This window comes from Corvus brachyrhynchos, unplaced genomic scaffold (assembly GCF_000691975.1).
Source record: "Corvus brachyrhynchos isolate BGI_N302 unplaced genomic scaffold, ASM69197v1 scaffold115, whole genome shotgun sequence".
NCBI lineage: Eukaryota > Metazoa > Chordata > Aves > Passeriformes > Corvidae > Corvus > Corvus brachyrhynchos.
The window spans coordinates 23124484-23140276 of NW_008239553.1; the positions used below are offsets into that span (position 1 = coordinate 23124484).

General features: G+C 49.7%; 1 protein-coding gene across 1 annotated transcript in view; it reads right to left on the reverse strand.

Annotated features, from left to right (window-relative positions):
• Positions 1 to 15793, reverse strand: part of LTBP2 (latent transforming growth factor beta binding protein 2) — a 65386-nt gene that overhangs the window by 36212 nt on the left and 13381 nt on the right. Inside the window, exons 4-7 of the mRNA XM_017741650.1 lie at positions 4939 to 5120; positions 3332 to 3502; positions 1572 to 1772; positions 966 to 1234 (exon numbers count right to left, since the gene is read on the reverse strand). Coding sequence (XP_017597139.1) covers positions 966 to 1234; positions 1572 to 1772; positions 3332 to 3502; positions 4939 to 5120 — 823 coding nt within the window. The remainder of the gene's footprint in view (positions 1 to 965; positions 1235 to 1571; positions 1773 to 3331; positions 3503 to 4938; positions 5121 to 15793) is intronic.

Genomic DNA, 15793 nt, shown 5'->3' on the forward strand with positions numbered 1-15793 from the left:
TCCCTGCCGAACTCCTCACCCTCTCCCAGGCACGGCATCACCCCAGCTGGGTGAGGTGTGAGCATAGCAAGGGTACCCCCTGCTGCACCTAGAGCATCTCTTACAGCCTCTCCATACATCATCATCCTCTGCTCCTATGGTCACAGCATTGCCATCTCCCCACAGAGAAGCAGGGCTTTTCCAGCCCCAGGTTCTGATTTCATTTATTTTTGCACTAGAGAATGGCTAAGAATGGTTTCCTGCTAGAAACGACTTGGATGGGAGTGACTGAAGGATGGGATGGGAACTGGGAGTAGCCCCCCCGAAAAGGCTGGGGAGCAGTGGTAACAGGGCTGAGTCCCAGACTGCCAGGCTGGGGGTCTCTCTGAGCACGAACTGCTCTGGGGGAGCTCACAGGTGTTCCTGTGGGTGCCAAAAACCTCCAATGCTTTTCCAGTGACGCAAGAGAAACATGTGGGGAAAGACAAAATAAGAAATTATGATGACTGTGGGACAGGGGTGAGAAAGTCCCTCACGTGCATTTGCTTCCCAAGCCCCAGTCGAGCTCTCCAGGAAGGCATCGTTCCATGGAAATCAGACTTCCATTTATCGTCTGAGAGGGAAAGGAATTTTCCTATGTTTTATACGTTTCCTACAATAATTGTGGAGCATGGCTGTAAATGTTGCTATAAATAGGGCACCCTTTTAAAACCAGACTGTGTGTGAAAGCCATCAAGTCTGGGCTGTGCTGCCCCAGGGCACAGCCTGGTCAGGGCAAGGCAGTGAGGTCTCTGTTTGATCAAAGCAAGGAATTTTTTTTCTTCCCAAGTAGTAACACATTGCTGCCTGTGCCCATGGCATCTGCATGATGCCCATGCTGACGCTGAACAGCTTCACAGAAAAAAGCCACCCCCCACCCCCCGAAAGCCAGTGCTCCCCTACCCCAGAACAAGAAATACTCCAGCGCTTGATAGATGACCTCTTACCTGCCCATGGAGAGCCTCCCGAAAGCACCTCCCCAGCAGTCCCGGGGCTCTCTGCTGTTGTTGTCCGCTCTCAGTGGCAATGCTGTTGCCATTCCCATGGGCATAGGTGTACCAGGGCACAGCAGCCAGCTGAGGCACCAGGACTGCCTCCACACTGTTTTCCTCCGACACCTCAGCATCACCCCGCACCCTGGCCACCTGATGAATTTGCACGGTGGCTTCTGGAGGGTGGTTGATGTGGACATTCACCAGAGAAGGGTTTAGGGAAGCTGGAAGATGAGTTTACACCACATTTATGACAATCTGGCAACAATTTGGCACCCAAAGAGTATCATCATGAACAAAGTCACAAGGGACGAGAGGCAGACTGAGCCCACCAGGAAATCTAGAGGAAGACTGCATCTAAGAGAAAGTATTTGTCTGGCCCAAAAACAGGACAAACCGACCAAAACCTCCACAAGAAACTAGGGAAACTTCCTTTCTAACAACCTGGCCTGAAACAGCAAGCATAAGGAGGTAGTGGCCTCCTCAGGCCTGTTAAAAAAGATCTGAGGAGCACACAAGTAGGAGTAAAATGTGGGGTCTGGAGCCACTGGCCATGCTCACCCAGCTGGTTGGACAAGGGTAGAGTATATGTGGAGTGCTTCATGGAGCTGCCAGCTGGGGTCTTTGGGCCTCTCCCTCCTTGCTTCTTTTCCAGAGAGGGAGCTGGCAGGTGGCAAAACTTCCCTGTGGAGTTGGAGGGGCACCAGCATTCATCCCGGCCCACGCAGCGCCCTCCATTCAGGCAGGGAATCTGACAGAAGTCTGCAAGGCAAAGAGAGATCTGCTTAGAGGAGGAACTGAGACACTGGCTCTAGCCAAGGGCAGCTGAGGGACGCCAGGAAGCTGGACCAGGACAGCACTAACCCCATGATGTCCCAAGGACCAGGCCCAGCACTGGGCTGGGGTCAGCACTTGCAGCCTGGAGGCAGGCTCGGCTCCCTGCTGGGCAACACCATCTTCTCCAAGCTCTGCTCACAACTGGAGTCATGGGTTGAAGAAGATGAACTCTCCCTTGGGCTCTGGGGCCACAGCCAGGCTGGGGCACCCATGTCCTGGGGGGCTGCCAAAGTGGTGTTGCTGACACAGCAGGATCTCTTGGAGTGGGTCAGGAGCTATGGCAGCCATGTGTAGCCAAGTCTGCCCAATTTCTTCACTTCTGCATCGCCCCCTCCCCACTTGGCAGGGTTTTTACTCCTAGCCCAGAAGGGAACTCAGCAGGATGAGAGAGGCAGATGGAGAGAGCAGGCAGAGAGCCACATCCTCAGAGCCTGTCTCACATCCAGCCCTGGCCCTGCCAGCAGTTCAAGTGGGAGAAGTGTGGAGTGGGACAAAAGAATCAGGAGCAATTCATCTGCAAAGGCTCAGAAAACGCATACACAGATGAAACCAAAGTCATGTCCTTTCTGACCTCATCAGATGCTTGGAGCATCTCAGTGTGAACTACACTCAAGCAATGCATGGGATTTCTTGACAGATTATCCTGACTCATTTCAGTGTGGGAGGAGACACTGCTGCTCCACATTTCTGGATGGCTTGTCAGGTTCATTCCAGGGGATGAACACCCATCCTGTTTCAAGTTCATCTGCTCAAGCCCAGCACCCAGTTTTGGGGGAGGAGACACATTTTTGGACTGGGACCTAGGCAGAAATTGCTGTGAACACCATCTTCCATCAGTGTCCACAAGAGCAAGGCTTTTCATTCTCTCAGTGTTAGGAGAATTTGAGTGATACAGAGGCACTCAGAGGACAAGTCCCAACAAGTCCAGTATGTTGCTCCCACCAGCTGGCTCCAAGACAATGTGACCAACCCACATCCCAGTGACTTGATGAGCAATCCCAGTGGCTCTGAAAGGCGAGCGGTGGTTGCAGCAAGCCCTGTTTATAAGAACAGTTTGCAACCTGCAGCCAGCTCTCCTGGCTGCCATGTGAGTGAAAGGAGAGAACAGGAGGAAATTAGGTGATGAAAGTCAGCCCCAAGACTGGATGCCAACTAAAGCAGTGAGCTGGCTCTGAGAAGAAGGGGGTGGTGAGGCTTGGCTGCAGGCCTGACTCAAAAACACACATCCCCTCTACCCAGGGTGAGATGGAAACAGGAGTTGCTTGCCCAGGAAAGAGAGCAATGAGGCAAAGTCTGTCTTCCTCCCCTAGAGAGGGAGTAAGCCCCAAAGACCTCAGAAGACATCTTCCAGAAGACACTGAGAGAAGCCATTGCTTCCCCTCCCTATAGCAGCCCAAGCCCTTAGTCTGTAGAGTCGGGAAAAGCAGGAAGAGTAGAGAGGGGAAGCAGGCAAGAAAGTAGGTGGAGGGCATAGGGGTGCTCACAGATGCGGAAGCCAGATTTGGGATCGTGGTCATGTCCCCCTTGGCTATAGAGAGTGGTGGTGTCTCCTTTCTCGCAGCTGTTGTAGCAGCGCCCACTCTGGCATGTCTGTTTGCAGATGGTGGGTGTGAAGACAATTTTTATCTTCCTAATCTTCTCTGTCAGGTTGGCCCCTACGAAAGAAAAAGAGTGCTAAGTGGAAACAGCATCTCCAGGCCAAGGGAGCTGTAATTCTCAGCTCAAGCTCCAAAGCATCCCCAGAGCAAAGAGGGGTCTATGTCCCTCCCCAAGGTGGTGGAGTCACCATCCCTGGAGGTGTTTAAGGAAAGACTGCATGTGGCACTTAGTGCCATGGCCTAATTGAGAAGGTGGTGTTAGGTCATAGGCTGTACTCGATGATCTTAAAGGTCTTTTCCAACCTAGCTGATTCTGTGATTCTGTGATCCTGTCTCTCCTCGCCCCTTGCTCACTCTACATGTTTTCTGCTCTAGCATCTGTAAGAGTTTGTCAACACATGAACAGTAGCAAGCAGCATGCTCTGGCTGCCCAGTTGGAGTGGCATAACAGTGTGCAGGGACACACATGTACTAACTTCATCATAAAGGGAGTTTTTTGCTTTAAGCAATATTCCCTCTCCAGCCACATCAGTAGTTGGAAGACTGGCTGCTCTTAAACCTCTGGAAGTCTTCCCACATGAACACATTGGCATCCATAAAAGAGAGCATCAGGTCTTAAGGAAACCATTGCCTCCCTACAAGTGTCCCCTGACCTCCTGAGTTATCTGTGGTCCTCTTCTGGTCCCTCACCATCCTCACACTAGATACAATGGGAAATCACACTCAGAGCTCTTGCGGTCTTGTGGAAAATGGTCAACAGACAGAACTATTGCGTAACCAGCTGGCCTGACACCAGGGCCTTCCATCCCACCCCAATGAGACAGTCATGTGCTGCCCTTGCTGTGCTCACCCCGCTCCCTGTTTCAATCACCAATTTCAGATTACAGCTTCAGCCACGATGTAGGTTCATGGCCCTACTCATAGAGGCTGAGATGCCACATGGTGCCTCTTTGGGGAATCACAGCTTCAGGAGGAAGCCAAGCTGCAGAAGACAACTTGCACCTGTCCTAGTTGGGAAAGCATTGAGGCTCTGCATCTGCGCGTCCCAGCAGTCTGGCCTAATCCCTGCTCATGTCAGAAGGCATCAAGGCAGCAGCCAAAGGGACGAAATAGACACTGGTTGCACAATCTGACCTCGAGGGCTGCTCAGACTGAGGAGTAAGCTGGGAGACACCATTCCTACAGACTGAAGCAACTCCCCTTCAGGGCATTGTGCCAGAGTGATGTTCAACATCTCCTGAGATGCAGTTGTCATATCCCCTGGCTCCTGTCTCAAGCCATCCGCGTTTTGCTCCCCTGATATGTCCTCCTTCAGTAGGGCTCTTTTCTTTGCCAAGCCCAGCAATGCCCATGCTGGCCTTTCCTTTTCATCCCACTGAGCAGCACAGTCCTGGGAGTCCATGGTTTCTTGGGGATCCCCAGTGAAAGTGTTGCCCTTTCCCATGACACCCCAACAAGAAGCTCCAAAAGAGTGGCAGCCCTGGAAGCCTTACCCTTTGCAGACAAGGTGTGCTCCTGGGAAACAGCATGTGGGCCAGAGCTGCTCTGCTCATATCCATTCCCATTGGGGAGTGCATTAGAGGTGAGCTGGCCATTGCTGGCTGGGTAGCGCCGGACAGTCCTTGATGACCCTGTGTGCTGAGGGGAGACAGGAGAGCCAATTCTGCTCTGAATCCTGCGGAAGAGAAAAAGTGAACCAATATTCTTCACGAGTGCCTGCACTGACCCACAGTGCCTGTCCACCAAAGTATCTTGCAGCAACTTTCACTGCTGTGCTGCCCAAGATGCCACCTGGACACAGAGCTTTGTCTACCTGAGCAGGATCCCACTCCTCCCCTGCTTTCAGTCATTCCCATGGCACTGTTTCCCTCTAGGAACCATGTCCCATGTCCTGAGCCTGGCAGGACACACTATTCACCAAGACACCCTCTCTGTACCATCACATCAAGCTGTCCTTCCACAGGGCTGCTTCAGCTGCCTTGAAGAACCTCTGCCTGCCCATCACACTCAAGGTCTGTTCCTTGACCATAGCAAACATAAGCAGCTCCCAATACACTTGTTCTTATGGTGGAAGTTTTCTCAGGACCTGCCTTCCCAGCCCCAAATGAGCACTAAAAGCACAGTAAGACAGTCACAGAAGAGGCCAGACCAAGCAAATACACAAAACTCCACCCATGAGAGTCACAAACAAGAGAGAATGACCAAGAACTCAAGTCTGTAGGTGCAGTTACGACTTTCTGCACTAACTACATTTATGACTTTTGGTGCTCTCTGAGGACTAAGCATGGAGAAGGCATCCAGCTCTCAAGGTCACACTTCATACACACTCCATTATAAAGCCATGTAAACCACAAGGCAGAGCTCTTTGTGTTAAAGATCTTGATCTACTGCACTTGCTCCCATTTCCTTTTACTGATTGCAGCACTAAGCCTCCAAGAGGGCACTCTGCTTTCCAACAAATGTATCTCACTCTCACCTGCACCAGCTGCAAGGAAAAAGGCTTAGTACAGCCAAGGGCCACAACAGGTTGGCTGCCCACATGCTCCTTGGGTTTCTTTGAAAGTGCCAGCCTTGGATGCCTCTGTAACTGAACTTCAGTACCGACAACTCCTCTGCATTCCCTGTCCAACACCTCCATCTCTGACTACATGGCTGAGGCAAAGAGTGGCACTTCCCACTGAAGTGTCCAGAGAGGCCTATCCCGTTCTGTGGTTTTTACCATCTTCCCTGTCACAGTCAGCACAGGAGACGTGTTACACTGTCTACAGGGAACACAAATTTCTAAACCAAACAGGACTGGATGATTCAATGAGAGTTGGCTGACAGCAGCTCTGCCTTGCAGACATTCCTTGGATAGCTTGGAATAACAATAAGATCTGGGGAGACGGAAAGGGAGCTCATGCTGTGCTGGTATTCAGGCAGGTCAAGAACAACATACAAGGTAACTGTCAGCCAGCGAGCCCAAAATCAGCCTTGAACAATGGAAAAGATGACGCACAGGTCAATTAACTGGGAACCAAACAAAAGGAATACAAAGTGAGGTCAAGTCAAGGAGGTCTGTGAAGAACCACTCTTGTCAAAGGAGTCCATTTTCGTAATTTGAGACAATTAGACACATGCACACTGACAAGCTGAGAGCCTATGCTATTTCAATAAAAAAATAAACAGGGCAGTACGATGTCAATCAGGCACATGCAAAATTAATAACAAACTGGCTGTGTAACAGAACACAAGAAGTAGTTGTCCCTGGGGAGGGTATTAGATGGGTTCCAGGGTGATCAGTATGAGGCCTGGCATGAGTCAAGAATTTCATCTGGAAATAAATATTTTTATTTCGAAATAAACATATAATCGACAATGATAATGTATGCTGCTGACACAAAAATTTGCAATGTGGTGTATCGTGATGAGAACAGAGCAATCACACAGAGCAGTTTGGAGCTCTGCGGAGGGTAAATGCATCCAAGCAACATGGGGTTTTAATAGAGCCAAATGCAGGATTACACTTCTAGGAAGAAGGAATGCAGGCAGCAGCTGCAGATAATCGGAGACAATCCTGGAAAACAGCAATTCTGAAAAGATTTTGGGGCTAATGACAAGCAATTAAATATGAACTGTCAGTTCAATGTCCTGACATTAGGACACTGAAACACTGCAGGAACAGGGAGGACATGCTATAATATGATCCTAGCTCTGAGGTCACATCTTCTAAGGGATGTCAAAAAAATGGAGACAATACAGGAAAAGACATGACAAAAATAATTGGAGGGCTGGTGAAAATGCCTTTCTGTAAGAGACCTGAAGTATTCCATCTCTTCAATTTAGGATAAAGAAGATGAAGAGGTGCTCTGATTACAGGGCACAGGTTTCTCCACAGGAACAAAACGCCAGGTGTAAAGAGCCAACAACATCAGTAAACTGAAGTCAAATGATTCCTTGCTAGAAAGCACGCCTACATGCAGCAGTATAGCTGTCTTCCTTCTGCAAAAACCTCAGTGGTGCATTCCCAAACTCCTGATACCATCTCTTCAGGAGAGGAGAGTGTGGTGACAAAAATATTTGTTGTCTTGTTAAAATCAAGATCTAATGAGGACAGCAAATAATGCTTGTTTTTTAATCATCAGCAAGGTTAGCCAGAATAACTGAAGAGAAGTGAACCTTACTTCAGTTCTACCTCAGTCCCTTTCAGAAGCTCCCCTGAGATTCTGCAGAGTACCACCTACCCCAGAAGGCCAGGGCGGCCAGGCATGACCTACCCACACATTTCTGAGCTACTAATTTAGCCCTGCAGCCAGAAAAGGAACTTCTGGTTGCCTGTTATGTACTGCTTTGTCACCTGCTGTGCTACTGTTAGTTTTGTTAGTGACAAAGGACAAGCCATATGAAACTCTAGGGAGGCTAGGGGAGAGCTACCAAGCCTTGGAAGCTCAGGCACATTTGTTCTCTGATCTCAGTAAGAGGTCCCAAGCATAGTCCTATGGGTGAACATGGCTGGGTGTCCAAGGTCTTTTACTGCAGAGATGGAAGCACGCCGAGGAAAAGAAGTGCATCCCCCCAGACAACAGTGACTGTCTTAGTGCTGGCCCCGAGTTCTGAAGAGTCACTGGGTGAAGGTGACTGCTAGCATAACACAGGGAAATATAAGCTCTTCTGCTTGCAAATCCTCACATCATGTCTACCCTGGAGAAAGGGAGCATGCTATGTGCAAGTAGCAGAGCTTGGCTGGGCTCTACCCATTGCCTGCCGGAAGGAATTTCACCCTTTGGCTTTAGGAACATCTGTTGTCATTCCCAGGATTACCAAATTTTGTAACAAAACCCACAAAACCCGAAAACAACAACATGTGAAGGGCTTTAAAAAAAATAATCATTAGCATTTCAGTTCCAAAGAAAAAGGGATTACATGACCTTACTACAAGGGGCAGTCCCAACTTCACAAAGGAAGAACAGAGTAGGAACATTACTCCATGGTTTGAAATACTTGAGGAAAAGTCATCCTACTGAGGTCCCATTGGCAAAGCATTCCAGTGTCACAAAAAAAAAGGGGGTGGGGGTGGGGGGGGGTCAGATTTGCTTTGAATTAGGTTGTTTATTTGGTTCTATTCTAGGCGGATGAGCACTGGGATTTGTGGACTGAGTTAAGTAATACCATTCTAGCCTGGGCTACAGAAATCAATGGCAAAAGGCATCTTTCCATCTCTATTTGTCATGCCAAGCAGCTGACTCATGGTCAGGGAATACAAAACAGAGTTTTTTCCCTCCAAACCTTCAGAGTCAGTCCATGCTGGGCAGACAGGGACTGGCTTGCTTGAAGTGTCTCAGGAAATAAACCTGAGCTCACCACAGCAGTACAGATCCAGTCAGAAGCCATTAGCAATCCCTATCCATTTGATGGATCTTAATAAACATAGGGCCAGAGCCTGGCCAGTTACCAGGGATCTGCATTGCCACAGGTTTTCTCATTGGTGTGGCTGTCCTAGGAGTAAAAGTGAGGATGGGAAACAGATGGGGTGGCTCCAAATCAGCAGAGTGTGGAGCTTGTGTTATCACTCTCCATGCCTCTACCTGCTTGAGAAGAGGCAGTTGACTCTTCAAGCACTATGTTCCAGGCACTTAAAGCCCCAGGGCCTCATATTCATTCAGTCTTACAGCCTCCCTCAACATGGTATTACTCACTTCCACTCCTTCAGCCAGGCACATGGCCAGCACAGATCTCTGCAAAGAGGCAGTGGTCTCTTCCTGTACAGACAACTGCCTGCCAAGCAGCTGGTTTCTCTGCTCTTCATCCATCAGAGCTCCTGCCAACTTTCTCTGTGTCAGGCACAGCCCGTGGGGCAAAACCGGCATGCAGACTCCTAGGACACCTCTCCTTCTGGGCTGTCCTGTAGTACCCACCTGCTCACAGCAGCAGTGGTCCAGGAGAAAACATGGGGCAAGGAGGGAAGGCAGAAGGAGCAGCATTCTCCTTCCAGAAGCATGGATGTGTGTGCTCCTGCTGATTTCTACCAGCCAGCTGAAAAGTCACTGGCTGAGAGGCCTCGGTCACCCTCACATGGAAATACCTATAGGTATTAGGCGCTTATCAAAATTAAGAGATTTGGGATGGGAGGGAACTGTGCAGACAGACTGACCCACATCTGCAACAGTTCAAAACTATCCAACAAGCACTTTTAGCTGCCATATTCTGAGGTGCAGGTCAAGGACCTAGACTCCCTATAAACCCGAGGACGTATGCTAGAAGTCAAGAGAACTAAGGGAGGTCTGGTCCCCTACATTCTAGTGCTACGTATCCCTGCAGGACCCAAATAACACCTGTATTTCATTCAGCAAGGGATCCACACATCGCCATAGCACTTTTGTGTGTAAACGTTTCATTTTCAATGAATTTTGGTACCACCTGAACTCTGCTCTATATTTACTTTAGTCATAGCAGGGTAGAGAAGGTACAAAAATATTGTATGCCCTGTATATCATGGCTGTCCTGCGAGTCCCAGATGAACCTACAAGGTGCCTGTTCTCTGAACAGAACAGGTGAGTGATTTCCTGTCACTCCACTGAGGACTGAGCTGGCAGAATCCCAGCAACTGCACAGATGGATAGAAGGATCTCTGTTTTCTGAATCAACTGCAAGATTTTTTTTTTAAGCCTGAAATTTCAAGATTAGATATGCAGAATCACAATAACCAAGTCTAAATCACTGAGACTGAGGCATCCAGAAAACTATAAAGTTTTCCTAACCCACTGTATATAGAAAGCCTTTTCAAATCTCTGATCACTTCTGATGATCACAGTTCTCTGGGTAAGCAAAAGCCAGAGGGAATACAGGTGGGCAAACTGTTCTCTTAGTGACTTAACACCAGGCAGCCTCCTTGGAGCTGGAGGCAAAGGTGGCAAACTCTTCAAAGCACTTCCCTCTCCCCAGCAGCAACACCTCAGTCTTTCCTGGATTTAGCTTCTATCGGCCACTCTTCATCCAACTGTTGACTTTGGCCAGATTGCTAGTGAGCTGGGAAATGGTAGTTTTTTTCTATTTGTGTAAAGGAAATGCAGAGCCAAGTACCACAAGAGTATTACTGGTTTTTCATCCAGCCTGCCTCGCCCTCTCCCCAGCCAAAGCCTGACAGACCACAGCAGGGTGGATGGCTTGAGGCACTGTGGAGAGAGTGAGTCCTGGGCAGTGCAGTCAGCAGGGAGGGGCACTAACCCCAGACAAGGCAAGGGCTGGAGAGATGAGGATTGAAATTCACTCTTCCAGCTGGAAACAAATCTTCGCCATGCTGAACATCAGGAAGAGATGACAGAGACTATTGAGACCTAAGGAGCAATTCTCAGAAGGCCAACAATAACACTGGCCAAAACAAATCTGAAGATAAGCAGCTCTCAGAGAAGAAACCATCTTCCCAGGGTCCAGAAACTCCCATCCCAGGGCCCAACAAGCTCCATCTCTCCAAATATAACGAGCCTGCTGCTTGGGATGCAGCTCCTGCCTCCAGGTACCCAGAAAGGACATGTGCTGCCCACAGGGCTGGGAGCAGAGTCCCATGCAGAGGAGCCACTGCAGCACTGGTAAGTCCATCCCAGCTCCTCCAGACCGCAGCCTGCATGTGCATCTCCAAGATGAGAGGGCTCAGCCAGGGCAGGGACTGAGTCATGCTCAGCCCCTGATAACCTGCCAGGACAACAGGCAGGTTGTCCCCTGGATTTTAAATGCTGAACAATATATTTGGTGTCTGTCTTGTCCATCTGCCTGTCCCTGGCAAGATGCCCTCCCTGCTTGGGGCCACAGGGACCAAAATCAGTGATTCACTTCCCCCTTTGTAATGCTCAGCAGTTGCTGATTTTCCACTAAAGCATCGCAGAAGAATGGGCAGCCTTAACACCATGTGTGTCTACAGGGGGAGAGAGAAGCAGCCAGCCTTGGAAAGCAGTAAATTGACCACAAACCAGAAACTTCCCCTTTCTTGGACTCCAAACAGGTTCCTCAGCAGGCAGACAGGATTCATGGCTCAGTCCGCAGGCCCTGGAGCACAGGAGAGGCATTGCTGAGAGAGCACTCAAGTTTATTATCAATTAGCTCACAAACATGCTGACAAGGAAGACAGCTCTGTTAAGACTCTGGGAGGAGAGGGAAAACCACACCATACAAGGCACCTGACTTCAAGCCCACCCACATTACGTCCATAAATCCTGGCTCAGTTTATTATCTCCAGGAGCAGCAGAAATACCACTGAAACCTGCCTGCTAGCCCTCCTGCTGCTGTCTTCAGCCCTGGTACCTCCCATTCAAATGAGAGAGACCCTGAAGTCTGCAGCCTGTACTCCCCAGCATTTGATGGAAGGCAAGGGAAGTTCTTCTGCACAGGAGAAGCAGCTACCAGCATCTCACAGGCATAAGACCTTCTTGGGAGAGTGAAGCAGAATCTGTGTACCATGAAGGCCACAGGAATGACCACTCGGTGCCTTTGTGCCAAATTCACAGACACCTACAGCCAGATGTCATGCGAGATGGGACACAAGACACAGGCACCTGGACCATCACAGGGACATCAAGGTGCAAGTCATCCAAATCTTTCTTCTCCTTCAAGACCTCTAGAGCTGCTGTTGGCAGAGTGTCACTGATGACATCCTTTGCCTTTGTGTGGGAGGGCACAAACAGCACTCACAAAGTGGGGCTGCAGGGCCAGGAACATGTGTCAGGTTCCCTGCCCCACATCATACTCAGTGCCACTTCACATGCCAAGAGCCGTATCAGTCCAGCATCCAGGTGCCACCCTATCCCTTACCACAGCTACTAAGAAACTGTCATGGAGCCCATATGGCTCTTATTTTGGGCTCTCACCTGTGCCATGTTTCAGTGGTAACTCCAGCTGCCTGCTCCACTTGACATACGAGCTGGTGGCTGGCCAAGATTTCTCTGAATCTCTCACTACAAACTGTAGCAACAGATGTGCAAGTCCTTGGGACAGCAAAGTCACCAGCTGTCTGCCCCATGCCACCAAGCTCAGACTCCTCCACCACCACCCTGGCATCTTCCTTCTTCTGGCCCCCAAAGCAGTGCCAGTGCTGCAGCACTGTCCTAGCTGGCTCCCAGCCTGCCACGTACTGTGTGAGAACAAAGAGGGAGAGGCTGTGAACTCTAATTTTATCTGTTCAGGAGTTGCCAGACACCATATACGCAACTGAACCCCTCTAAGCTCACAGACAACTAACAAGTTCTTTTTAACCAGTCTCTTGGTATCCAATTTGCTCCTTAGCCAAAGTGGCTGCTCAAATGCCTCCACACAGCTCTCTACTGACATTAAATGCCTTTCCCTTGCCACATGTGCCACACATGCCACCTGCCACTCTGTTGAGTGCTCTTCTTTGCGCTCATGTATTAGGCAGTGAGCAACTGACTCCCTGGAAGCAGTCCAGCTCTCCAAGCATGGGAACAGCACCTGCCTAGCCCAGCAAGGCTGCAGAAACATGCCCTGCACAAAGGCATGGCATCAAGTGGTCACCAGGAGCTGCAGACCGTGCTCACGGTTGGATCCATCAGACCTTAGTGCTGACCCATAAAATGGCCGGAATCATGATTTCCAAATGCCAAATGTGATAAAGAGATGTCTGCAATCTGCTTGTCTCCAGAGCTGAAGTGCAGGCCAATGTCTTCCAGAAAAATAAAAATGCAGCCTGCAACTGCTCTGAGCTTCAAGTGAAGCCAGCAGAGGGAACATGCCAGGCTACCTGATTACAAATGCCACATTTGGGCCATACCTTGAACACTCCATAGACTAAAATAGGGATTTAGATGGTGAGGGAGACCAGGCAAGCTACCACCTCTCTGGCAGAACTGCCCAGGCTGGCCTGTGGTGCTCAGCTGCACACTCCTCTGAGCTGAAACAATGAGAAAGCTGCCACAGTTGGCTCCCCTGCTGCATGGAGCGGCTGGTGTTGAGGAGCACAACCAACGGGCACAGCACTGCTGCCAAATGCAGTCACACAGGCAGTCTCACACCTTAGTGAATAGAGACACATCCAGAAGTATCCTAACAGCTGCCATCACATGCAGGTCTCCATCAATGCCACCATCTCACTGCAGACATCACCTCATGGCCGCAGCCTTTGCAACATCACAAACCCAGGCATAAGCTGCTGGCATATTTTGAGAGCTGGGTTGTCAGTCATGCAATGTGACCACCCCAACTGAGGTTTCAAACCCCCACCAACCACAGCAATGCCTCCTCTGCTCCCCAGTACAGGGTCCTACCTGGCAGGGAAGGATCTGTGTTTAGGGCAGTGGCATGCAAGAGGAGAGGACAACATATCAACCTGTGTTTGTACACACAAGCACACTAACATCTCCATCTCAAAGGGCCCTCTGTTTCCCAAGACACAACAACTGCAAGGTGAGGGGCTGGCTGCCATCTAACGAAACCTGCTGCAGAGGCATTAAGCAGAGGAAACCTCAACACTGGCCGCAGGGAGGTAACTCATCTCCCCCATAACACAGTGAGAAAACAAGCATATTTGATGTTTCATTTCCATTTTGTTGACTAGCAACACCCACCCCCTTCACCAGACTGCCAGCTTCAAAGCCCTGAAAAAACACTTTAGCCTATTCATCCTCACACCCACATGCACCCCTGGGAGTGGGGGGAGCCAGCTGCCTGCCCACTGCTCTACACAGGACATGGAGAGGGCTGGCAAAGCCTCTCTCATCCCAGGCATGTGAGTGGGGTGAAGAGTTTGTGGCTCTTCACATGAGAGGAACAGGGTGAAGAGATGTGTGTAGGGCTCTCATCTGAAGAAGTAAAGGCTTTTCATCTACAGCAGGTGGTCTCCCACTCATCCTGGGAACACTGGAGATCTAAGACATATTTTAAGCTAAAATAATGGTTAAACACCCAACAGGATGCCCTGGCCTTTGGATCTATTACCTCATTGTGGTTAGGTCTTCTCACATCGCTCCATCCCCAGCCACACACAGGATTCCTGCACCTGCAGCACTCAATCCATGAGAGCTGAGTTGGGATGTAACCTTTGCTATCCACTCTTGAAGTCTCATCCCTGCCAAGGACCAGAGAATAAGCATCCTGGTGATTTTTAGTCTGTACTGTTCTGCACTGGCTCCATCCCTCCACTTGCTCACTAGCCAGAAGACTAGTGGCAGTCTGGGAACCAGGAGCACTCTTGGCCATGTAAGCATGATGCCTGATGGCAAAGCCAGTGCCTTCAGGAGTACCATGACCACAAATCTGCTCTACACCTCTCTCATGTGGCTTTCAATACCCACACCAGGGAGGAGCAGGTTTCACAGACTCCTCATTGAGAAGGCATGTGGAGTGCTGGGCCTGCTTTGGCAGCACCTGAATTCCAGCTCTGAAACAGCACAGCTCCAAAGTCATGGAGAAGGCAAAGCTCCAGTGTCATTATCAACCTGTCATTATATCCCTGGAATAGTTTGGCACAGTGCTTTTTAGAAAGCCATACCATTGAAAAATTACCATGGCCACCCTGCCAAGGCTACAGGCAACCTATTACATGCCCTGTCCTGATAGCCTCAGCCTCCAAGTATGTTACTCATCCTCCAAGGCCAACATTTGGCTCAGTTTTGCAGATGTGGGTCTGTTAACCATTCCCCTCAGCTCCCTGCCTCCCTCCCTCCCTCCCTCCCTCCCTCCGAATTCTTTCCAATTTGTCAAGATCTTTTCTGTCAATAAAGAATACCTTGACTAAGAGCAGGATCCCAGGGTGCACAGGAAAAAACTCATCTGACTTGGGTCTTTTGCCTCCAAAGTCCTAAGCACTCTCAGTCCCCCATATGCAACCACACGCATAACCCCCCACTGCTTAATTTGCTGTTCACTTCTATGCTGAAAAATCTCAGCCTCTCCTTCCAGATTTCTTCCTCCATGGAGGATATTTTTCCTTCAGCTGTATTACATGCCCTGTCCTGATAGCCTCAGCCTCCAAGTATGTTACTCATCCTCCAAGGCCAACATTTGGCTCAGTTTTGCAGATGTGGGTCTGTTAACCATTCCCCTCAGCTCCCTGCCTCCCTCCCTCCCTCCCTCCGAATTCTTTCCAATTTGTCAAGATCTTTTCTGTCAATAAAGAATACCTTGACTAAGAGCAGGATCCCAGGGTGCACAGGAAAAAACTCATCTGACTTGGGTCTTTTGCCTCCAAAGTCCTAAGCACTCTCAGTCCCCCATATGCAACCACACGCATAACCCCCCACTGCTTAATTTGCTGTTCACTTCTATGCTGAAAAATCTCAGCCTCTCCTTCCAGATTTCTTCCTCCATGGAGGATATTTTTCCTTCAGCTGTAACAGATAATATTTTTCCAGCCTGAATGTCCTCTTA